The 26,495-nt window shown below is 40.1% G+C and overlaps 1 protein-coding gene and 1 pseudogene across 1 annotated transcript in view; both read left to right on the top strand.

Moving 5' to 3' along the window:
- The window catches only part of Ros1 (ROS proto-oncogene 1, receptor tyrosine kinase), a 78,410-nt gene extending 60,445 nt beyond the window's left edge, over positions 1-17,965 (top strand). The window contains exons 18-27 of the mRNA XM_032888985.1: positions 755-855; positions 1,919-2,133; positions 2,573-2,733; positions 3,082-3,226; positions 9,247-9,509; positions 10,895-10,958; positions 11,222-11,424; positions 13,322-13,527; positions 15,803-16,086; positions 17,603-17,965. Of these exons, the coding sequence (XP_032744876.1) occupies positions 755-855; positions 1,919-2,133; positions 2,573-2,733; positions 3,082-3,226; positions 9,247-9,509; positions 10,895-10,958; positions 11,222-11,424; positions 13,322-13,527; positions 15,803-16,086; positions 17,603-17,844 (1,884 nt within the window). The 3' untranslated portion in view covers positions 17,845-17,965. The remainder of the gene's footprint in view (positions 1-754; positions 856-1,918; positions 2,134-2,572; positions 2,734-3,081; positions 3,227-9,246; positions 9,510-10,894; positions 10,959-11,221; positions 11,425-13,321; positions 13,528-15,802; positions 16,087-17,602) is intronic.
- LOC116887564 lies at positions 14,442-15,103 on the top strand (annotated as a pseudogene).
- Positions 17,966-26,495: the final 8,530 nt, after the last annotated feature.

Genomic DNA, 26,495 nt, shown 5'->3' with positions numbered 1-26,495 from the left:
TATTTTTAGTTTTTCAGAGAAGGGATCAGTCTCACATAGCTCAGGCTAGTCTTCAACTCTACATAGCAGAGACTGTCCTTGAACTCCTGGTCTTTTGGCCCCTACTTTCTAAGTACTACGACTACTGTCATCTGACCCTTGTGGCAAACTGGAATGATGTGGGGGAGTTTAAAGCATCCTTGAGATTCAGTGCTACCCCCAGGGATCATAATACGATAGGATTCAATCTATTTCTATTTTCAGTATTTCAGTATTCTTAGAGAACAACTGGTTTAAGCAACAACAGTCACTCCCCGTGTGACTAAAGAGTGTAAAGTTACAGCTAGTTTTAGGCACGGCTTGATACCAATTCTATTTCAAACTGAGCTGCTCAGGAGTGAGTTAGGAATTGTACTCTTTGAAGGTTTTGGAACTTTCAAACTAAGTGCATAAAACTGAATACCTGGTATTCCTGCCTTTTAAAGAGTTTTAGGAAATGTAGGTATATTTCCATAAATTATATTTATATGATTTTGATATTTTAGCAAAGGTAAAGATCCCTAAGTTCATTATTCAAAAGATGTTAGGAAGAATTCTATAGTTAAAGTCTGACCTATTCACAAAGGTATATTTTAATCTGTGTTTGATTCACTTTCTTTTTATTTTTGCAGCATGGAGGATTGAACAGATGTTTTCAAGCCTTGCTAGGCAAGAACTCTACAATAGAGCTATGTCCTCAGGCCTGGCTCACTTTCTTGCCTTATTTTCTGTTCAGGTTATTGCTCTAACATTAGACCTCAGTGATGGGCTCCTATACTGGCTGGTGCAGGACAATCAGTGTATTCACCTGTACACAGCTGTTCTCCGAGGATGGAGGTAAGACAATCTCTGGAAGGCTCGAAGAGAATGCCCTACCTTTCTTAATATGTCTTTTTATTTCCTGAGAACGCCCTAATGAAAGGAGACAGTCTTCACCTATACACAGAATTTTTGGTGTTATGTTCATTTTTATAGACAATTAAATGAGCAGTTCAATTCTTTGTATTCAGGTTTACCTCCTGTTTAACTATCAACCTATACTGATAACAATTTCATTCATTTGCAAAGTGGCATGGGCATAATCACATGGGCATGCAGGTTTTCTTGTTGTTGTTGGTTTTATGTGAACTGGATTTCAGGTGAGATGACTGAGTGAAGTTACTAGGTAGATCAGAAGACTGCTCTCCTAGGCCAGTGACTATTTTGTGTATCTGTAGATTGGGGTTCTTATGGACATAAAATTGGAGCTACCCATCCTGGGTAAACTCCCACAAATTCATAGGCTATCTGCTTTTCAAACTTTCTTCAATAGATTTTCTTTAAAAAAAAAAACAAAAGAAAAAAACAAACTTATAATTGTGCCATTTCCAATGTTGGGTTACTCCAAGACCTCTGCCTCCATTCATATGGCCTCGTTGAAGCTTTTGAACAAATAGCAAATTTTTACCATTTTTTGTGGCTTTCTTTCTGTATGGCAACTTTCTCCTAAGGCCTGCAAGAACTTAACACTAAGTCTTTCGTCTGTGACTACAAGAACCATAAGAAAAGCTCCATGTAAACACTTTGGGTTGTGATGTTAGTGATACCCAAACCGTGATGATTTGTTCAAACTTGAAACTCGTGTATATTCTTGTAGTATATCCAGATATCCATATATATGTATATATAATTATTGATCATAAAAATTTGATTTAAGTTTGGTAATTTAAGAAAAAAATTAAAAGTCAATTTAATATGAAGGTAAGTAAACATGTCGGAAGTTGTTGCAAATTTCTTTTTTGCTTATGTGTTCACAGACATGCATGCATTTACTTAGAAGCACATAATTTCATGAACGTTTATATCTCCCAGTCCTCCCTCCCAGTCCAGACGCACATTCATTGGTTTTATGTTTTAACAGTGGTGCGGATGCTACCATCACCGAGTTTGCAGCCTGGAGTACTTCGGAAATTTCCCAGAATGCACTGATGTACTACAGCGGTAGACTCTTCTGGATCAATGGCTTTAGGATCATCACAGCACAGGAAATAGGTCAGAGGACCAGTGTGTCTGTTTCTGAGCCAGGGAAATTCAATCAGTTTACGATCATACAGACATCCCTCAAGCCTCTGCCAGGTACCATATTTTATCCATACCTATTTACTTTCATGCTTCTTTTCAATAGATATTTCAATAGACACTTTCCCCTTTTCAACGTAACTCTTAAAAAATCAGTGTTTTTTAATTTGCATATAGCAAATTGAATCTTAAAACTATAGCCTGCAAAAGTTAAAAATAATTTTAAAGATACTTTAAAAGGAATGGAGACATTTGACATTCATTTGTTTGGAGACAAGGTCTTGTGCAACCAAGATTGACCTAGGAGTCATTTTGTAGCTGAGACTGTCCTTAAAGTTCTGATTTAAACTGAAATCCCTCTGCCTCCACCTTCTGGCGAGATTACAGGCATGCACACCCAAGCCTAGTTGTAAGTATCTAAGCATCAGTAGTCTCTGCTGGCTTCCCATGATTCTATGCTCAGTTTTTTGCTATTTCTCTCCTTTTCATTTCACAGGGAACTTTTCCTCTACTCCCACGGTTATCCCAGATTCTGTTCAGGAGTCCTCATTTCGAATTGAAGGACACCCTTCAAGTTTCCGAATCCTGTGGAATGAGCCCCCTGCGGTGGACTGGGGCATAGTTTTCTACAGTGTGGAATTTAGTGCTCATTCTAAGGTATGTTGCTGGTTCAGTGCTATTTCCCACAGTACCTTCCTCATTGTGTAGCCGTGTACATGTGATTTGTACACTTAGCCAGGCACACCTCTCTGGTTGTGTCGCCACAGCATGTGGTTACTAAGCTTACCCCTGAGAACACACGGGTAGCAGTCTCTGCTCTGTGCTAATTGCTGTTCTGACTCCGGTTTAACTGGTTTATCTCAGAGCCATAACAATGACCACAATTTGCATGTCCAAGGGTTCAAGTAGTTTAGAAGTAAATCAAAATTAAGAAATTTTTTGTTAGTTATGAGTATATAAGTTAATAATTTTTTTCTCTAAAAATGTCTTGTGCTTATATTTTAGTTCCTGGCTATTGAACAACAGTCTTTACCTGTTTTTACTGTGGAAGGACTGGAGCCCTATGCCTTATTTAATCTTTCTGTCACTCCTTATACCTATTGGGGAAAAGGTCAAAAAACATCTCTATCATTTCGAGCGCCTGAATCAGGTAAATTAAAGAAGAAAATTAAAACAATAATAAGACACAATTTTTTTGTTTTTTTGTTTTTTGGTCTGGTCTGGAATGGAGAGTCAATACTAGTTAAAATAACCTGCACTTTTATAAAAGTGTGAAGGTTCAATAAGCTTTCAATGATTTCTTGCAGATTAGAATAGTACAGGAGGTATTAACAATGCTAGCAACTCAGGGATCTGGGCAGAAGCACCTGGTGTCCAGATTTCATGTTTCTTGGAAATATATTTGAAAAGAACACCAGCCTTATCTCACAGGTTTATATCACTTTGAAGTACACCAAGCATGCTTACAGGCACCACACTTTTATTAAAAGTTTATTGCCTGACTTCTAGTTTCTGGCTGTGCTCAGAGCTGAACCAGTCCCACAACTCCCTGCACCCAAATCCAGTGGGGGAGAGAGAGCTGGACCCTCAGAAGCGTGGACAATCCTGTGACATCAGGAGAGACCACCACTTCTGCTCACATTCCTGACCAAGAGGAATGTGCCTAGTACCCTTTGTGCCCTCTGGGCACAAGGACCTAGGAGCAGTCAGGGGTAGGACCCTTCCAGTTTTTGCATGCACCAAGAGCTAAAAGACAGTCACCAGTAGCACCCATACACTGGAGAACAGAGGTAAGACCAACTCTTCTGCGCCAAGCAACCCACCAGGAGCAGCTCTCTGCTCCCAGATCTGGCTGAAAGAAAACAGGTTTACAGGAGTGCTGACACATAGGCCTACAGAAGGGTCAAGCCACTGTCAGAGATAGTAAAACAAGCTAACACCAGAGACAAACTGATGAGGAAAGGCAAGCACAGGAAGCTAAGCAACAGAAACCAAGATTACTTGGCATCATCAGAGTCCAGTTCTCCCACCAAAGCAAATACTGGAGATTCAAACACACAGGAAAAGAAAGATTTGGATTTAAAATCACATCTCATGATGATGATAGAGAACTTTAAGAAGGACATAAATAACTCCCTTAAAGAAATACAGGACTATACAGGTAAACAAGTAGAAACCCTTAAAGAGGAAACACAAAAATCCCTTAAAAATTACAGGAAAACACAACCAAACAGGTGAAGGAATTGAACAAAACCGTCCAGGATTTAAAAATGGAAATAGAAACAATATAGAAATCACAAAGAGAGACAACCCTGGAGATAAAAAACCTAGGAAAGAGATTAGGAGTCATAGATGCAAGTATTAACAACAGAATACAGGAGATAGAAGAAAATCTCAGGAGTAGAAGATACCATGGAAAACATTGACACAACTGTCAAAGATAATGTAAAATGCAAAAAGTTCCTAACCCAAAGCATCCAGGAAATCCAGGACACGATGAGAAGATCAAACCTAAGGATAATAAGTATAGAAGAAAGTGAAGACTCCCAACATTAAGGGCCAGTAAATATCTTCAACAAAATTATAGAAGAAAACTTCTCTAACCTAAAGAAAGAGATGCCCATAAACATACAAGAAGCCCACAGATTCTGATTTTGTTAATTTGAATACTCTCTCTGTGCCCTCTGGTTAATCTGGTTATAACATGTTTCATCCTAAAACAAAAGAATATACATTCTTCTCAGCACCTCATGGTACCTTCTCCAAATTGGTCACAAAACAGGCCTCAACAGATACAAGGAGATTGAAATAATCCTATGCATTCTATCAGATCACCATGGACTAAGACTGCTCTTCAATAAAAACAATAAGGACAGAATGCCCACATATACATGACAGTTGGACAACGCTCTACTCAATGGTAACTTGGTCAAGGAAGAAATAAAGAAAGAAATTAAAGGCTTTTTAGAATTTAATGAAAATGAAGGCACAGCATACCCAAACTTATGGGACACAATGAAAGCAGTGCTAAGAGGGAAACTCATATCTCTGAGTGCCTGCAAAAAGAAACTGGAGGGAGCATACACTAGCAGCTTGACAGCACACCTGAGAGCTCTAGAACAGAAAGAAGCAAATACACCCAAGAGGAGTAGAAGGCAGGAAATAATCAAACTCGGGGCTGAAATCAACCAAGTAGAAACAAAAAGGACTATACAAAGAATCAACAAAACCTGCAGCTGGTTCTTTGAGAAAATCAACAAATAGCTAAACCCTTAGCCAGATTAACCAGAGGGCACAGAGAGAGTATTCAAATTAACAAAATCAGAAATGAAAAGGGAGCTATAACAGCAGAATCTGAGAAAATTAAAAAAAAACCATCAGATCCTATTACAAAAGCCTATATTCAACAAAACTGGATGAAATGGACAATTTTCTAGACAAATACCAGGTACCAAAGTTAAATCAGGATCAGATAAACCATCTAAAGAATCACATAACTCCTAAAGAAATAGAAGCAGTTATTTAAAGTCTCCCAACCAAAAAGAGCCCAGGACTAGATCGGTTTAGTGCAGAATTCTATCAGATCTTCATAGAAGACCTCATACCAATACTGTCTGAACTATTCCACAAAATAGAAACAGAAGGAGAACTACTCAATTCCTTCTATGAAGCCACAATTACACTAATATCTAAACCACACAAAGACCCAAAAACGAAAGAGAACTTCAGATTAATTTCCCTTATGAATATTGACACAAAATTACTCAATAAAATTCTTGCAAACCGAATTCAAGAACACATCAAAACAATCATTCATCATCATCAAGTAGGCTTCATCCCAGGGATGCAGGGATGGTTCAATATATGAAAATCCATCAATGTAATCCACTATGTAAACAAACTCAAAGAAAAAACCACATGATCATTTCATTAGATGCTGAGAAAGCATTTGACAAAATTCAACACCCCCCCTTCATGATAAAAGTCTTGGAAAGATCAGGAATTCAAGACCCATACCTAAATACAGTAAAAGAAATATACAGCAAACTAGTAGCCAACATTAAACAAAATTGAGAGAAAGTTGAAGCAGTCCCACTAAAATCAGGGATTGGCAAGGCTGCCCTCTCTCTCCCTACTTACTCACTATAGTTCTTGAAGTCCTAGCCAGAGCAATCAGACAAAAAAGGAGGTCAAAGGGATACGAATTGGAAAGGAAGAAGTCAAAATATCACTATTTGCAGATGATATGATAGTATACTTAAGTGACCCCGAAAGTTCCACCAGAGAACTACTAAGCTTGATAAACGACTTCATCAAAGTCATCAAAGTGGCTGGATATAAAATTAATTTAACCAAATCAGTAGCCTTCCTCTACTCAAAGGATAAACAGGCTGAGAATGAAATTAGGGAAATGACACCCTTCACAATAGTCACAAATAATATAAAATATCTTGGTGTGACTCTAACCAAGGAAGTGAAATATCTGTATGACAAGAACTTCAAGTCTCTGAAGATCGAAATTGAAGAAGATTTCAGAAGATGGAAAGATCTCCCATGATCGGCAGGAGTAGTATAGTAAAAATGGCCATTTTGCCAAAAGCAATATACAGATTCAATGCATTCCCCATCAAAACTCCAATTCAATTCTTCATAGAGTCAGAAAGAGTAATGTGCAAATTCATTTGAACTAACAAAAAACCCAGGATAGTGAAAACTATCCTCAACAATAAAAGAACTTCTAGGGAAATCACCATCCCTGATCTCAAGCAGTATGACAGAGCAATAGAGATAAAAACTGTATGGGATTGGTACAGAGACAGGCAGGTAGATCAGTGGAATAGAATTGAAGACCCAGAAATGAACCCATACACCCATGGTCACTTGATTTTTGACAAAGGAACTAAAACTATCCAATGGGGAAATTACAGCATTTTCAACCAATGGTGCTGGTTCAACTGGAGGTCAGCAAGCAAAAGAATGCAAATTGATCCATTCTTATCACCCTGTACAAAGCTCAAGTCCAAGTGGATCAAAGACCTCCACATAAAACCAGATACACAGCTCCAAAGTACATAAGACAGGAGGTATAATCTTGTCTGTGGAAGTAAGAAAGCCCACTAGAGACTTGTATGAAAAAGCTACCGAGTGTCAAGAACTTAACCCAGGGTTTTTATCGCAATTTTGTCAATCTCATTGAATTAATTTTTTTTGCAAATATTGGTTAGTGATCGTATCATATTAATTTAACTTCTACAAAGTTCTGATAGAGGATCTAGTGAGTAGTAGGAACACAGTAGAAAGAGACATTCACTCAGACGTGAACTTTTAATGGTAGGATTTAGCCAATAATATTTACCAGTGAATCTCATGACAGCATCATAGTGGAAAATGGGCAATGTTCTGCCCCAGGTAGCATTTGAATCAGGGTAGGCTTTAACATTGTCTTGGGTTTCCAGGTTTGGTAGTGCAGTTCTGTGGAAATGAACTTGATTGTATCCCAGAGCAGGTCCCCAAGGGGCCTATCACATCTGACAGATATTGAGAGTAGTAAGGAAGAATAATGGGATTTGGTCCATACTGTAGTATAATTGCAACATAGCAAACAAGTATTCAGGCTCACTGATCTTTATTAAGCACTTAGTATATATCGTTTCAATACGAGATTTGGAGAGACTCTTAAGTAAGGAATAAGCATAGCTCATTTTTATGGAGACCATAAAACAGTGTGGAAATGAATATATGTGCTTCTAGTATAATAGAAACGAGGCCATGATAACCTAATTGAGAAGCACAGCCTGTAGCAGTCAGATAATGCTATAAAATCTACAACTTTGTCAACTCACCTCAAGTATTCCTAGAACAGGGAGATGTACATGAATTGCTGTGGTTGCAAAGGTCTTTCAGTGCAGAAACTAGCTGGATTGTGAGAGACGGTGTGAGAAGAGCTAGGTTTTACTGTTGGTTCATTATCCATAGGCAGGTATAGCCCTGAATCTGAGAGCTTTATGTCCTGATCGATGGGTATCAGAGAGAGAGAGAGAGAGAGGAGAGAGAGAGGAGAGGAGGAGGAGGAGGAAGGAGGAGGAGGAGGAGGAGGAGGAGGAGAGGGAGAGAGGAAAGAGGTATGGGGGGGGAGGGCTGCCATACCCTTTCTTCAACAAGGTCACAAAGGCTCTAACAAGGTCACATCTCCTAACTCTACTAAGCATTCAAATTTATAAGCTTATCTGGGCTATTATTATCCAAACTCCCTCAAGGTATCATACAATGAGAGGCATACAGTGTAAAAGAAACTGTAGATAGAATAGAGGTGTGAGTGAGGGACATTAGGAATCAATGAAACCAGAAACAGAAGTTGTGCGACCTTGCTCAGGACTTTCATGGCAGAAGAGGGATGTGGAGTAGAAAGACCTTGGAATGCATGGCTTGGTTCAACTTTAGCATAACTGCTAAAGTTGGATGGAATGCCCAAGCTGTACTCTTGGGATATCTGTCAGCCATTTCCAGCACTTTCTGCTTCCTTCAGGGTTGACATGATAAAGGCCAGAAGCCATATATGCTGTAGTTTACCTCCTGAACTGGGTGAAGGGAAGTTATAATCATTGCCTCCTAATAATTAACATCAGTTAAGCCACTCTATCAGGATGAGAGTGGATGTTATACTTTCTTAGGGATAACCAGTCACCTTTCATCTGTTTGGGGCACAGATGAGAAAGATGAACTTGAATAGTAGTAAGAGGACATGGGGTAGGGTATAAGGACATCTTTGGATAGGATGTAAGGACATTGTTGGATCGGATGTAAGAACATCAAAAAGACTTGTTAAAATATCAAGATGAGCTTCTGAAGAAAACTGTAGATTATTACTCTAAGTAGAGCCTTAAGAATGAGAGCAATCAACTTTACTTGGATCCACATTGCTACCATAGAAGTAGAAACTGGACCAGGGTTATATGGCCTATCATTGCCTAGTCATGCAACCTTGGGACTTAGCTGACAGACCCAGGGATTAGGCGACAATGAGTACAAAATAATTGATCATGGTAGGTAGACTACGAGTACCTGGAATGAGAAATGCTTTTTGCCAAGATGTCTCTAGCATGATCATGGGTGATAAAACTCAGCTTTGCGGTATATCTCACCCTGTCTGTCTGTGCCTCGACTTTTCAGTTCCGTCAGCACCAGAGAACCCCAGAATATTTATATTGTCACTTGGAAGATACACCAGGAAGAATGAAGTCGTGGTAGAGTTTAGGTGGAATAAACCTAAGCATGAAAATGGAGTGCTAACCAAATCTGAAATCTTCTACCACATATCTAAACAAAGTGGCACAAATAAATCAACGGAAGACTGGGTATCTGTCAGTGTTACACCGCCGGTGATGTCTTTTCAACTTGAAGCCATGAGTCCTGGGTATATTGTTTCCTTCCAGGTATGAGAGAGAAAACAGGGATAGATACCCTTTTGTTTTTAGAATTTAATTTCATTATTTTAAACCACATTTTTCACTTCTGCATGTACATATGTACATGTATGTGAAGGTGCCTATGAAGGCCAGAGACACTGGATCCCTGTAACAGGAGTTACAAGTACTGTGAGTCCCCTTGAGGGTACTGGGGACTGAATTTGGGTCCATGAAAGAGCAGTAATTGCTCTTCATTCTCTCTCCAGCCCCTGGGTTTTATAAATTTTGATATTTTTGTTGGGAGTCTAGCATTGGGGAGTTATCTTTCCAGTTCTGTAATATGAATTTTAATAGTGTAATAATGGATGGTTAATTAAAAGACTGGACTAAGACTTCCTACCTTGGCCTGGTGGTGGTGGTCCATGCCTTTAACTTTGGCACTTGGGAGGAAGATGGATCTCTGCGAGTCCGAGACAAGCTTGATTTACAAGATGAAGGGCTACACAGAAAAACCCATGTCAAAAAAACCAAAATCCAAAACAAAACAAAAAGAAAGAATTCCCATGTTGTTAATAATTTAATTCCACAGTGAGCAGGGAAATCAAGTGGTCAGAAGTACATAGGGCAGAGAGCACAGCTTAGGTAAAGGATGTTTTGGTCTTGATTCAGAGCATTGTATTTGTGTACTCGTAGGCTACTTACCGTGACCAATTGTTTTGTACTCATTGTCGATTAATCCCGGGGTCTGTCAGCTAAGTCCCAAGGCTGCGTGACCAGGCAATGATATGCCACATAACCCTGGTCCAGTTTCTACTTCTATGGTAGCTATGTGGATCCAAATAGACTGTATGTGAAATGCATACTTGCTTTCAAATGTAAGGAGGCTTGACTATTTTCTCCTTCTAAGCCTCCTTTTAGGAAGTATAGTCAGTTTAGCTTACCATAATTTGTACAGTTTTATGTCAATAATTTTATATAACCTGATCTTGGAAACAGTTGTATTTATTTAAAAATACTTAATTGATGAGTAAACATTGTATATGTCTCAGGTGTGATGACTAGTGACCAGTTGTGCCAGTACTGGGGAATGATTGACACGATCAAATTAATTAGTACATGAGCACGTCTGTGTTACATAATAATTCCCCAGACCTTTTCCATGCAATGGGAATATTTACCATTCTTAACCCTTTTATTTTTACATCAGAAAACCAACTGTGGATACAGCCTAATGTTTTCTCCCTCAGTTTTTTATTAAAATATACTTAGACGTTAACAATGACTTCAAACTACTTATAATGCATTTTGGGCATATGCAATGAATATTGCATAAGTTATCAGTCACAGAATTTACTGCTAATGAGAATACTTATGAATATATTTAAAATTTTTCTTCCTCTTTTATTCTGTAGGTTCGAGTCTTCACCTCCAAAGGGCCAGGACCATTTTCTGATATAGTGATGTCTAAAACATCAGGTATTTGTTATCTAGAAATCTGTAAATGGTGATTTGAAAGTATCATTTTTGGTTGGTATGTTTAGGAGTAGGAATGGCAACTCTGGATTAAAAGTTAAAGTCAGATAAATTACCTTTTTATTTCCCATACCAAAGTAGTTTGAAGAAACAGGATCAGAGGGCCTGAGATGAATTTGAAATGGCTCATGGATTTTTCAACATCGCTGGTGGTTTCTAGCCTGAAGCTTGTTTCTTACCTGTACTGTCTAATTTTCTGCTTGCAGAAATCAAGCCATGTCCATATCTCATATCTCTTCTTGGCAATAAGATTGAGTTCTTAGACATGGACCAAAATCAAGTTGTGTGGACATTTTCCCTGGAGGGAGCCGTCAGCACAGTGGGGTACACGGCAGATGATGAAATGGGGTATTTCGCTCAAGGAGATGCACTCTTCCTTCTGAATTTGCACAATCATTCCAGCTCCAAGGTATTCTCCTTTGGGATTCCTTTGAAGTGAAGGATGTCATTAAAGTGATTGGTCAATGGGGCTTCCAGATGAGAATGATTGAAAGAGCAGCTAAATGTGTGGTCATTTAGCCGTACCTTAGTACAGAAAGGGTTTGTGCACATGCCAGTTAAGGCTGGTTATTGGGTTTAAGGAACTGTGTTTGCTTCTGGGGCTATCGAGGATGATGGCTTCTTTTAGAACAGGTATCCGAGTGAGTCCACCTAATGAGAAAAGAGAACGGTTTCTTTTGACTCAGTTTTAGAAGCTTCCTCTGTAGTCCTTTAGCCTTGTCCCTTTTAAACCTGTGGTGAGGATGCACTTCAGGGTAGATAGTACCCTGGGCAGTTCAGCTGCTCAACTCTGAGAGGACAGACAGAAAGAGACCAGGATTCCACAGTCCCACACCCAGTGACCCCAAGACTTCTCACAAAGCACCCCCCCCAAAGGCTCACCTCTTCCCAATAGCTGCAAGATTTGCACAGTGTCTTCAACACATGAGTTTTTGAGGGAGGCTGGAGAACCTTCTAGACCTCAACTGTACGAGGAGACAAAGCATTACAGGCCTTGCTCTTCAGAGCTGCTCTATGGTTACTGTGACCCTAGGAGGGCAGCATCGCACAATGACTAAGATGGTGTGCTTCAGAGTCAGATTTCACAGGACTTACGTATACCCCGCACTGTTTATGAGAGCTGAGACCAGAGTGCATTGACTCTCTTAGTGGTATCGGATCATTGGGTTCCCACGGAGATCAAATGGGGTGATCAATGAACACATACAGCACAGTGTCTGATCTGTGGCAGCCATTCACTAAATATGAATCAATATCAGAGAGAGTAGTATAAATGCTATACCGAGGGCGGGGTATGGTAGAATCACAGCTCAGGTTAAGGTGTTCTGAAGATGGCAGAAATCTGTTTTGCATAAAGATAAGCCAGGAAAAGGTGAAGAGAAGCAGCAGAAGGAGCTCCAGAGGAAAGGCAGGGGAACAGGGAGCCATGACATGCTTGGGGGTAGTAAGGAGAGGGATCTGGAGTGGAGGTGTGGGTTAGGGTGTTAAAATGGGGGAGGTGGGTGGGCTAATGGTCAGGAGTCAGTCTAGAAGCTAATAGTAAGCTGTTAAAGATATTTAGTGAGTCATGTGTTGGTTCAATTGTATTTTTAAAAACCTTTCTAATTTATTTTGTCATATTTTCTTGCTTTGAGACCAGTCACACATAGCACAGGCTGTTAACTTTGTAGCTAAACTGACACTGAACTCCTGACTTGCTTTCTTCCACCTCTTAAGAGCTGGCCTTGCAGATAGACACTCCTACTTCAGCTTCAGATGATGTCTAAGAATGCTCTCTCTCTCAGCAGTGGGAGTCAGAGAAACCCGGGGGTTAGGTGAGAGTCAAGGAGGTGGGAAAGGAGATGCCAAGCTGGGGAGGGGTTTCTGAAGAGACTAGTTCCCCATTGAGTCATACGAGAAGAAAGTGAAGGGGAGCCACATGTATGTAGAATGACTCCTTGGCTTAAGTTGGACATCTTTAACAATACAGAGAGCAAGAGACAAAGAAGTATGAGGTAGGGCAATTGGTTCTTATTTTTGGAGTACCTCACTTGGAGAGGTTCAGTTGGCGGTTTGATATTTGAGTCCCTAACTGAACAAAGCGTCATGTCTGAAGATGAGGAGTTTAAGCCCCGGTCTGCAGCTTAGAGCTGAAGCCAAGTGACCAAAATAATCTAAGAGGAATACAGAGCATGAGAAAATGGCTTGTGGTACAGTTGTCACAAGATAGAATGAGGGGTGGGTGGGGTCACACACGGGTTCGATATGAACAGTTAAGGAAGCGTGCCAATGGATGACCACTGTTCTTGGCTGCCCGCCACGTTAAGCTTTTCCAGGACGTGCCGGCTTCTGACATTGCGGTTATTGCTGTTGACTGGATCGCAAGGCACCTCTACTTTGCTCTGAAAGCGTCGCAAGATGGGACACAGATATTCGATGTTGACCTTGAACACAAGGTGAAATCCCCCAGGGAGGTGAAGATTTGCAAAAGCCATACAGCAATAATTTCTTTCTCTATGTATCCCCTCTTAAGGTATGAGCATCTTTACTGCGATGAAAGAGATATAGATTTTAATGTACTATCTTTGCTTAATATTAGAAGCCAACAACAGTAAACTAAGATAATTTTTTTTGTTTTGAAGAGGGTGTTACATAGTGCATACTGACATCGAGTTGGCCGTGTCGCTGTTGATGACCAAAGCTCCCCCCTCCCCCAGTCCACCTGTTTTAGCTCCTGGGTGCTGTGATTTACATGGTTTGGAGCTGCATTAAATTATAATAAATAATTCTGAGCCAAGACGGGTGGCCTACATGTGTCACTCCAATTCCTCAGATGTCAGAGGCATTGTGGGTTCAAGGCCAATCACAGTGATTTAGTGAGACCCCATAACTCAAAATGGAGAAACTAAGAAGTAAGGCTCAGAGATAGAATTCTCATCTAGACTTCCAGGCTTAATCGCTGATGGACACAGTTTGATCCTATAACCAACAGTTAAGGTTATAATCTTAATACACGTTGAAAATTTGACTAACTCACCCACAGGCTAATTAGCAGAAGGAAAGGCATAACACAATTTTTATATCGGTGAATTTTATAATAGTGGCAGGTGGAAAAGACAAGAAGTAGATTAGAGCAAAACAGGATGGGCCGCACAGGAGCTGTGACCCAGTGAAAGCTCTTCCGGTCTGTCTATCTTCATAAAGATTATGTCTTCAAAATATCATTTTAAGACTATTATTAAGCAACCAAGTATCAATTTTTCCAGCTTGGAAAGGATGTTTTTAATTGTACCACAAGCAGAGACATGGACCATTTTGAAACTAAGTTTTTAATTGGTATTAAGAAACAGAAATAGAAACCAGTTCTTACTGGAGCTTGGGGAAGGAAGTTATCTCTGTTGGGCTCTGAGGGAAGAGCTTGCACCAGGTAGACGCTGCACCAGCCGCATGGGCAAAAGAGACCCCAACAAGACGCGGGACAAAATGTCCTGGTAAACTTTTTTCATGCACACCTACTGGGAGGAGCACAAGAAGCAACCCAGCTCCTTGGTCAACTTCGCCCGGTTCTCAAAGAAATGCCTGGAGAGACGGAAGACCGTGTCTGCAAAGGAAAACTCAAATTTCGAACATCTGGCCAAGAGCGACAAAGCTGGTTATGACAAGGAGGATTACATTCCTCCCAATGGTGATGAGAAAGAAAAGAGAAAAAAAAAAAAGATCCTACTGCTCCCCAAAGACCACCATTTGCTGCCTTCTGGTTTTGCTCTCGACATTGTCCAAGGATCAAAACTCAGCACCCAGACCTGCCTGTTGGAGATGCTGCAAAGGAACTGGGTGAGATGTGGTCTGAAAAATGTGCCAAAAATAAGCAACTGTATGAGCAGGAAACAGCTAAACTAAGGGAGAGGCTTGAAGAGGATATTGCTGCCAATCATGCCAAGGGCAAAGGTCAAACAAGAAAGAAGGGTCCTGGTAGGCTAACAGGCTCAAAGAGGAGGAGTGAATCAGAAGACGAAGAAGAGGAGGAGGAAGAAGATAGCAAAGATAAGGAGGAGGAATGTGAGGCTGAGGAATACACGGCTGTCCCGAAATGTGTGGAGAGTGTGTAATTAGGCAGCTATTTTGATAAGAGTGTGAAATTCAAGTGCAGCTCAACATTCGCTTCAGAACAAAAATTGTACAAGCTTTTGTATAGAGATGAGATTCATTGTAGAGAAATACTTTTTTTTTTTTTAACAAAAAAGACTATGAAGCTTTTTCAAGGGCTATCATGTACAGGTAGATTTAAAGTTCTTGAGGATGAATGCTTCTAAGTCATTAACGGTTTCTTTAATTTCTTATGGTGGCAAAACAAGTTCAATGGAATTTGTACTGTCAGTAAAAAAAAAACCTCTTTAGGATGTTGCATTTTTTTTTAATTTCTAACAAAATAACGCATATTTAAAAGAGAAACAGAAACAAAGAGTGGGAAAAGGTATAGTGAAAATATGAAAGAAATAGAAATTTATAGACATTAATGGCCACTGGAGGTGCTCAAACTACAAACCTAAGGTCGTTAGAGCCCAGGGCTTTGACTGCAGTAGCTTATTATTAAAAAAAAAAAAAATTGGGCAACACCGACACTGAGTTAGACTTCCTGTGACGTCCTCCATTTCAGAAGGAAGTTATTTGATGTTTGGGCATACGTACTCCCAAGGCTGCACTTGTCTTCTCATTATTATGCACGGTTGATCTCCATTAGAAAGTAATATTTGAAGTGACATGTTTTTTGCATTAAGTTAAAGGGATGTTCCCCCTCTTCCTCATAGTCGCCTGTATTGGACAGAAGTTTCAGATCTGGGCTACCAGATGTTCTACTGCAATATTAGCAGTCACACCTTGCATCACGTTCTACAACCCAAGGCCTCAAACCAGCACGGAAGGAGACAATGTTCTTGTAATGTGACAGAATCCGAGTTAAGTGGGGCAATGACTGTGGACACCTCTGATCCAGACAGACCTTGGATATACTTTACCAAACAGCAAGAGATCTGGGCCATGGATCTGGAAGGATGTCAGTGTTGGAAAGTCATCATGGTACCTGCTACCCCTGGTAACATGCTGGTCTATTCATATCTTCTCTTCTTCTTTTTGATAGATTCCATATAACCCAGGGTGGCCAGAAATTCACTCAAATAGTCAAGGACACTTTTGAACTTCCAGTCTTCCTTCCTCTACCTCCCAAGAGCTTGGATTACAGATGTGTGTCACCAGGATTAGTTTTATGAAGTGCTGACTGTCAGACGCAGTGGGGTGTGCTGGGCAATGCCACTGAGCTATATCCCCAGCCTGTATACCCTCATTTATAACAGCAGCCTCTCTTGTCCATTAGAAAAAGCTTGCGGGAGTTTGGGAGACAGTTCAGTTAGTAAAGTGCTTGCTGTACAACACCAAGGACCTGAGTTTGAATCACTAATACTCACATATAAAGCAGGTGGTGACGCACACATGGAATCCTGGTATACAGGAGGTAGAGACAGGAAGATCTCTATGAATTGTGAGCCAGCCAGTCTAGGAGAATTGATAAACTCTGTGGTTATAAATTTCAATCACACAAGTACCAATTAAAATGATAATCTTAGCTTGGCATGGTGGCACATGCTTCAATCCCAGTATTTGGGAGGTAGAAGCAGACAGATCTCTGTGAATTTGAGGACAGCTTGGTCTACATAGTGAGTCAAGACAGCTAGTCAGGACTACATAGAAAATCCCTGTATAAAACAACAACAATAAACCAGACCAAAATAAAACAAAACAAAAAAAAATCAAATTATAATCTTAATTCTCACTGAATTTGACTAGTCTGAAGATAGGCTGGTTACTAGAAGGAAACCCATAGCAAAGTAGCCTCTGGCTTCTATATATGCACAGAAGTGCATGCATACATATGTGCTCACATGCACACATACATACAGATGCAGAAACGCATGTACATATGCATATACCATAAGGTATCAGAAAACAAACAAACCCAAAACAAAAAAGGAGGATTATTACAGGTTTGGATAAATGGATCAATCTGTAGAACACTTTCTTTTTAGCAACTGTGAGGAACTGAGATTGGATTTTTAGTACACAGTGACACACATCTGGATGGAGGGCAGAGGGCAGAGGGCAGGGGGCAGGGGGCAGGAGGCGGGGGGCAGGGGGCAGAGGGCAGAGGCAGAGGCAGAGGCAGAGGCAGAGGCAGAGGCAGAGGCAGAGGCAGAGGCAGAGGCAGAGGGAGGCAGAGGCAGGAGGCAGAGGCAGAGGCAGGTGAGTCACTGGAAGCTCATCAGTCAGCTAATATAAATTATTTGTATTTGGTCATGGTCCAGACCAAAGGAACTGGCAGTGCCAATGTTTACTTTGACTTTATTGGGTACAAAAAAAGTGAGAAAACATTGTTGAGTCAAATGAATAAAACGGGTTTTTTTTTTTTTTAATGTTGAAAGGTTTAAAACTCAGCAGTTTTCTTAGCAAAAAAGTAACTTCATACATTATTTAAAGCAGAAAAGTTAAGATGCCTAATTTTATGTTATTTTGTTTAATTCTTTATCCTTTAAGTTTTTCTTTGTGTTTTGAATCAGCAGGAAAAAGAATCATTAGTTTAACAGTGGATGGGGAGTTTATATATTGGATCACAACAATGAAGGACGACACACAAATTTATCAAGCAAAGAAGGGAAGTGGGGCCATCCTCTCCCAGGTGAAGGCCCCCAGGAGTAAGCATATCTTGGCTTACAGTTCAGCTCTGCAGCCTTTTCCAGGTAACAGAGTTGTCCACACAACATGCTTGTTGCCCTGCAAGGGTGTCTGCCTGTCCCTCTAGTCTCTGTTTTAGGCTCTCACTTCTACCCCACATTCTGTCAGACCCACCTGCTGTTTACCTTGACTAATAAGTGCACACAGCTTGGACTGGAGTAGGCAGCATTAGACATGGGAGCCTATGACCTGTTCTGTCCATGTGCCCTCTACCTCTTCTGTCTGGTTTAGGCCTTTCAGTAGTGTCAAAAGCACTGCATAAAGCCTCTGCTCTCTTGCAAGGTCAAGTACTGTGATGATCTACCATGTATTATGCATTACATAGATTAAGTAGACCGTCTTATAAGGCATATTAAAAGAAGTTCTTTAGAAAGAAGGAAAATGACTTGGGTCAGAAGCTCAGATCCATGTTATGATAGAGGAATGTCAGATAAGAGTGGAGGAAGAAATAATATGGTATTCACCTAAAGATGACGTCAATTACACAGAAAATCTGTCAATAACATTTCTCCCAAAACTGGTAAGTGATATGGCAAGTCTGCAGAATGCTGCAAATTTAATTTTTCAGCAACAAACATGTCAGATTTGTAATAAGGCTATTTGTATTATCGTTTCCCCAAATGAAATACTTGTACATAAGCTTAACAAAATATGTACAAAACATATGATGAATTCTACCGAATTCTGGTGGGAGAACTAAAAGAAAAGTGAAGCAGATGCCCAGAGAGGCCAATCTCATGAACATGAAGTCAAGATGCCGCTTCTCCCTAATTTAATCTGTCAGTTTAATGCAGTCTTTCAGCATCCAGGAAACTATTTTGTAGATATTGAGAAGTAAATTGTAATGTTTATATGAAGATTAAAAAAGAAACTAACCTAATATCAAAAGAAATGCATAAAGTCAATAAGTATGACCTAAACTGAAGACTTTCTACAAAGTTATAGTTATCAAGGCCCTAAGGCATTGAAAGACAGTGAATACAGCTAAGTAAACAATAGTGTAACCAGATAGCTTCATAAATACAGTCAAGGAAATCTTTGACAGGGGGCCAAAAGTCATATAATAGTGAAAGAAGAATATTTCTAACAAGTTAAATTAGTTAGAAAAAAACCTTTTAATCATCATGATTTCCCCTCCCTCTACATTTTCTCCCATCTGGACCCACCACTTTTCTGTTTCTTAGTATGTTCTTAGCTTCTATTTGGTATAGGAGGGCCCAGCCCACTGTGGGTGGCACCATCCCTAGGCAGGTGGGTCAGGGAAGAATAAAGAAAGCAGGAGAGCAAGCCAGAGGAAGCAAGGCAGTAAGGAGCATCCCTTTTTAGTCTCTTGCTTCAATTTCTGCTGTGGCTTCCCCTAGTAACAGTTACCCAAATAACAGGGTATATCCTTGAAGCCAATAACCCTTTCTTTTCCAAGTTAGTTTTGGTAAGCCTTTTTCATAGCAACTAAGAAGCAAACTAGTACAGACAGGCAGTAATGAAATCAGTGGTTGCTAGGGGTTGAGGGGAAAGGGATGGGTAGGTAGAGCACGGAGTGTGTTTATGCCTCTGTAGGACACCATAAGAGTGGGGCCATACCACAAGACATTTTCTAAATCATCAAACACACAGTGCAACAGAGAAGCCCGGATGTAAACTATGCCCTTCAGGTAATAACGTTTTTCCAGTAGGCTCTTGACTGTAAATCAGATGGTGCTTTGGGGAGGGGAGTGATTGTTAATGAGGGAGTTTATGCATTTGTTGGGACATATATCAGAGAACTCACCTACTTCATATCAAGTCCACTGTAAACCCCAAACTGCACCAGATAATAATGTTGATTAAGAAAAGAAAATGCTAGGCTCTTGCCTGCAAGCATAGCATAGTGTCAAAGATTGGCTCTCTCCCAAGGGATGGGTCTCACGTTGGACCAGTCATTGGTTGGCCATTTCCTCAACCTCTGCTTCTTCTTTATCCCCTCACATCCTGTAGGCAGGATACATTTTGGGTTGAAGGTTTGTGGGTCAGTTGGTGTCCTCCTTTCTCCAATGGACCTCCTTCCTGCCTGGCTACAGGAGGTGGCCACTTGGGGGAGCGGGGCTACAATCAGGTTGTAAAGTGAACAGATAAACTAATGAAAAAGTGGATACAAATATGTGAACAATTAGTAAATCAACCCAATTAAGGACTCCACCCAAACAATTAAATATTCAAGCAATTAAATTTTGTCGGCATGACAGTTACACGTTCTCAATTACACAGCTGGGCTCTGTAGGTCATGTGGAAGAGCAAATTGTAGCACAGAATAAATAGTCCAGTGTACGTTTCTGGTTAAACAAGAAAATAAAGCAACCAAATGTGCATCAGGGAAAAAGGAAAGAAAACGAGATGCAGCCTCTGTTCGACACTGAATAACAGCCCCAACACGTACCTCACAGAAAAGGCCCTAAGGGTAGCGTGAGGGTTTCATTACAGAAACTCATTAGCGTCCGAGATGCTATCATTAGTGTGGAAAGAAGCTTCCTCTCTACCAAGCTGTAGGTCCGTTAGGGAAGAGTGCTTTACTCCCATCTGCTGGAGACTTCAGGCCATTACTAGTTTCTTTGCTCCTGAGACAGCTTCTTCAAAATGTGCAGGATTGGAAAAATGGAACAATAGCAGGAAGATTGGCGGGTGTGTGGACACGGAGTGAAATCTTTCCTTCTGTACCAAGTGACATTTCTAACATTTCAATATACCTACCATATTAATTAAATTAAAATAAATAACATTAATCTTTGGGTAAAATTTTTTGCCTCACTTTTCCTAATCTGGGGATCCCATTGTTTATTTAGACTGGAAATCAGCACAAATGAATGGCATCATGTAACCAAAGAGTGGCCCTTCTGTGGCATTGGTGAAATGATCTTTTTTTCCAAATCCCCAGGCCTTCCCAGTGCCGTCAAAGTTAGACTCACAGGCTCTTGTGCTCTCCCTCTTCCCAGGGATCAAAGTGTAGGTCTAGCTGAGCATGCTTTGCTCGCTTTGGAAGCCATAACTGGAATCTCCTCATTAGGGTCATTTCCCAACAGCTTATGATCTAGAATAATAGATAACAGTCATTTGAAATGCGGAACCTGAGGAGGTGGAATGATATGTAAATAGTTGTGAACTAAGTAACTGTCTCTCTAGAAGAACTGGAATCCCCGTCTCAAGGAAATGGCTGGGTGGGCTCTGTCAAGTATTTGGTGCTTAGACATTCCTCTCCTAAGTTTCCTGTTAGATGTAAGGGATGCATTTAGAGTGTGCAAGCACCAATTAGTAAAGATTGTAGCTAAAATGTGTCACTCTCTTCTGGGACTCTGGGCAAGCCCATCTGAGATTCCGAAGCGCCACATTCTCCTGGTGGATAAGCAATAAGGCATCGAACTAAAAATGAACGTGTCTGGTGTCATGGTGGAAGGCAGCAGGTTTGTGATGGGGACACAGAGGTAATGCTCTCCCCCGCATTAGGGCATGGGCAGGGCTTCCTGGGAGATACGATGCATGAAGAAGATCATTCCAGACAGTGGAGGGATCCTGCACCATGGTGCAGACAGGCGGAAACCTAGCATAGCTTGCAGACAGTGCAAAGTGAGCAGAATAAAGCGTAACTTCGCAAAGTCAAGAGCCTAGACAGAAGAGTGGAGAGGAGATGTCATTGTAAACTCCAGCAGGCAATGGGCCAAGGAGTGGTTAGGTTTCAGATAAACTGAAATTTGCAGTGGTTGGTACTTTGCATAACAATGATGGGTTTCAGAAGACAGTTTCCATGGTACTTGTCAGGTGAGTGTATCAGAATTACAGTCAGCTGCCTATGACAGAAACATGGCTTTAGAGGCATCAATGATGTGCTGGTTATGTCGACCTGACCCATATTAATGAAAGTCACTTGGGATGGGGAAGCTTTAATCTTGAGGAACTGCCTCTCTCGGATTGGCTTGTGGATGTGCCTATGGGGCATTTTCTTGATCGGTGATTGATGTGGGATGGCCTGGCACACTATAGGCAATGCCTCTCCTGGGTAGGTGATCCTTGTATAAGAAAGGAGGTTGAGCAAGCTACAAGGAGAAAACAAATCAGCAGATGAGGCTTGGTCATGTGACACAGAGACCCAGAGGGCTACCGGTGGAGGTGCAGCCTTACTTGCAGTGGGGACTACCACCACTAACTGTGTCATATGGAGCTGGTCTCAGCCTATGTGTGAGCTATGGAGGGCAGAGCCAGAGAGGTGGGGCTGCTCAAGCCCTTTGGAGCCAGAAGATCCAGGATGAGTCCTACATGCTGGACATGAAGGTATAGGAGTGGATTTCCTGCTGGTTTTGTTTGACGTAATTGTTTTAATGCCCTGGTTCTTTCCTTTTGGACCAAGTATTTGTTTTTGATTTTTATAAAAGTTCACAGTTCAGAGACTTTTGACTTTTTTTTTTTAAAAGAGAACTTAAACTTTCGAATCACTCATTTTAAAAGACTGTGGAGTGTTGTTGTAAAATATAAAAAAATTAAAAAAGGTATTGTTGTCTTTTACCTTGCTAGGTCCAGCACCGTGGTGCCCCAAGATATCTGCTACATATCTTGGCGGAAACACATCCCAACTCCAAGGTGGCCCAGTGTCCCCAGCGGCCGTACACTTTCCTACACTCAAACCCTCACATAAAAGAACACACAACACAATAATCTTAGATCCAATTGATAAGATATAATTGTCCACTTAAACATACAAAGCCTGGTACCATCCATCCCTTAGGAACATTGATAACAGCCTGTAAATACACAGAGCTAGATCTTTACATCAGCCTCCATTGTCCTGCCACCACTTCTCTCTCTCCTCTCTCTCTCTCTCTCTCTCTCTCTCTCTCTCTCTCTCTCTCTCTCTCTCGCTCGCTCTCGCTCTCGCTCTCTCTCTCTCTCTCTCTTTCCTCTCTCCTTACCATTCCAGTCTCCTCCTCTTCCTTCAAACTTTTCTCCCGCCCATCCTTCCTTCTCATCCAATGACAGACCTCCTTCTACCTTGTACCTGCCCCTCACCTGTGTGATGACATCATCCCACAGTGGAGCTTTTAAAATATAGGCCATGCTTTAAGCTGTTATAGTCATGTGAGATCTCGGGAACAAACAAGAAAGGGACGGTCATGATTTGATAATGATGTGTTTGTATATCAATTTGACAAGGGGGTCAATTCTGCTGGTTAGTTTATTTCAACTTAACACAACGTCACTAAGAAGATGGAAACTCAACTGAGGAATTGCCTAAAACTCTAAAAGCCTGAGTGGTTGGCATGTCTGTGAGGTATTCTCTCCATTAATGGTCATTGTAAAAAGGTTTAGTCCACTGTGGGAATGCTACCCCTGGGCAGGTGGTCCTGGGCTATACAAGAAAGTAGATTGAGATACCCATGAGGTTCAAGCCACCAAACAGTCTTAATACATGCAGTTGGCTCCGTGTTTCTGCCTTGGTTTTCCTTGATGGAGGACTATAGGCTGTAAACTGAAGTAAATCTCTTCCGTAATTTCATGGTAAACTGGATCATCACTTTCTCCTAAACAGGGCACCATTTGGAACCAAGTGTTCAAAATTTATATTCAGAATTCTCATTCTAATCTGGCCTCAGTTCACTCTTTGACCACTAATTAAAAAATACGTATTCTCAACATAAAGTATCACTTTATAGACATTGGCATTAAAAGGGAGTAAAATAATGGAAGACGGTAGAGAAATACTGGACCAAAGTAATACTAAAGCCCTGTAGGCCAAACTTCAAAGCCTGTAGCCACAGTTCAATATCAAAGACTTAATTTCAAAGTAGGCCCACCCTCTAGCTTTGTTTCCGGCACTACACTCATGAGCTGATCAAACTTTTATATGCAGCTTTCCTTGATAGATGTCTTAGGCTTCCTGGCATTTTCAACCTTAGGATCTTCACAGCAACTCAGATTTCCTTTTCACAGCTGCATAATATTCTCAGGGCCTCTTGCTTTTCTTAATTTCTTTCTTTCAGGGACTCCTCTATTATATGTTGCCTGGTCTCAGCCACTCTCTGAAACCATGAAGAAACTATGACTTCTTCATTCTTCTGAGTTTTATACTTCCACATCTTTTTTAGTATATGTGCTGCCGAAGCGAGCACTTCCACATCTTTTAAGCTGCCACATTAGTATGTACCCAGATTCCCTTCAATCACATTACCATCAGCTTTTGTATGTTGAAACAATTGCTTTCTAACAGCAGAAAACGTCTTAGGCTCCCTTTCATATTTTGGAGGTTTGGTTGGGTGTTGTCTTGAACTCTACACCTTTTGTTGATCTAGTGCAAATCAGCTTCTTCTTGATGTGATCAACCTTTGTAACAGTTATATAGTCTCTCTTTCAACTTATACCTTGGCAGTTTTATAGTCTTCTTTTTCTTTGAAAATTGTATTTCTTTCTGCCCCACTTGCTCTTTTCTTATTGTATACTCAAATAAAGAAAATTGAAAGTAACTGAACATTAGATCCAACATTAAACTGTCTTGACATCTCCACCAAAGAAATTAACCCACCGTTTAAAAAAATGGACCTCAGGAAATTTCTCAGGATATAGGAAGACAGTAGCCAGATTCTTTGCCAAAATATTACAGAAATAATAGCCCTTAGCGTGTAGCCCTCCACTGTCCACATTGCTGTCAGTACTACTGCCTCCAACCCCCTGCTAAAATGTCCCTTTAAGTTCTGTTTTCGGTTTTCAACTGTCTTTCTAATCCAAAATTCTACAATCTTCTTCCATTCCTCCACATTCAAAGTCAGGTTTATCACAGCAACACTCTACTCTCTGGTACCAACTTCTCTATCCATTACTTTCACTGTGATAAAACTCAATGACCAAAATGATTTAAGGAAGACTGTTTGAGATTATGGTTCTGAACAAGTTACAGTTTATAATTGTGTGGACTGCATGGCAGCAAGCAGAGAAAGAATAAAACTTACAGACCTCGTTTCTTTAACCACAAGGACTTAGAAGGCAAAGTAGACGGGATGTAGTACAAGATATGAATTTTTAAAGTCTATGCCCAAGGATATATACTTCCTTTTTCAAGATTCTAAAACCTGTCTAGTAGTGATCTCAACTGAAATATCAAATGTTCAAACACCTGACCCTAAGAGTGACATTTCTCCTCCCAACAACAAAAATTAGAAATCATATTTGACAATTTCATAAGAAATTTCAAATATATGATATGACATGAACCTAATATTCAGGAGCCAAGGAGAAGTAAAAGAAGATAATACACAAAACATCATTCTAATATGTATTATAATTTATGTTGGCATATGTAGTGGCAAAAATATAGAAGTGTGTTTGAATGTATGATTCAGAAACTTGTACAATAATAGTATAATCAATGTAGTAGAAGTCATTTAGTCTAGTCAGGTACTATTGATACTGATCATGGCCTATTTAAGCCATGTATAGGAAAAATATTTGTGGTTGTGTTGATTCTTAGTGAACAGCCAGAAGTGACTTAATCAAGTATAATGGCTGTCTGTATATTTTCTCTTATTGGCCAAGGAGCTGAGAAGACAGAGGTTATTAATAGATTTAAAGCAACAAGAATATACACATTTATTTTTAAGATTTATTCAAGTTTCCATTTAAATAATTCACTTATAAAAAACAACCCAAGATCCCTTCTCTGCCTTTTGGTTAAGATCAAGTGTGAATAGAACCCAAGATAATATTTAAGAAAATTTGCCTTAATAAGGAAATTATTCAAATTCTTTTCCATTTCAGCAACAACTAGGGAATGAAAGAAATTTTGGAACTAATTTTAAATAGTATTATATTTATGAATTCCTAGAACTCTGTGGTTTCTGATCATGTTTATTTTTAGCCTTAACTGTGTCAAACATATTTGAGCATGGTACAGATATAGATGGGGATGTGGTAATGAACCAGAGTTTATCAATGAGACTATAAAGATATAGGTAAATGGATAAGTATATAAACATATAAATGTTCAACAATCATCAGAAAAATATGAATAAAGGCATCATTGAGTTATCGTTTTACTTCTCCAAGAATAACTAACAGAAACAAATGAGCAAAAACCAAGTAAATAAATAATAAAACAAGTATAAAATGCTAGAGAAAATTACAAGAAGCTATTACCCTATTGAATAGCTATATAGGAATAGGAAATATAAAATGGAACAACAAACATAAGAAGACATATGGCAATTTTATTGGTGTATACGATGTGTACACATATGTGTTTATGCATGTGGAACACTAAGATCAATGTTGGGTATCTTTAATCATTCTTCACCTTCATTTTTTGAGATAGGATCTCACAATGAACCTAAAGCCTGTTGACTCAGCTAGAATACTTGAAACACTTCAATGATCCTCCTTTCTTCCTTGACCCATAACGGTTGTTAAAAAGGCACAGCCATCATATATTTTTAATAGTATTGGCAAATGAACTCCTTGTACACATGTGTGTGTGGAAGATACTTTACAGATTGGTCATCCACCTTGCCCTATCTAGACCTAGAAGTTCACCCAGTATCCTCCTCCCTTCCCCTAGCTTTCCTCTCCCTCTCCCCTCCCCCACCCCCCTCTCTCTCTCTCATGTGTCTGTGAATATGTGAAAATGCATATGTGTGAGCATGTCCAGCACAAATGTGAAAATAGGAGAGATTTGTGGGAATTGGTGCTTTTCTCACACTCTATGATTTGGGG

The sequence above is a fragment of the Rattus rattus genome, chromosome 18 (genome assembly GCF_011064425.1).
Source record: "Rattus rattus isolate New Zealand chromosome 18, Rrattus_CSIRO_v1, whole genome shotgun sequence".
In the NCBI taxonomy this organism is placed as follows: Eukaryota; Metazoa; Chordata; class Mammalia; order Rodentia; family Muridae; genus Rattus; species Rattus rattus.
This window is presented reverse-complemented; position numbering and strand designations above follow the sequence as displayed.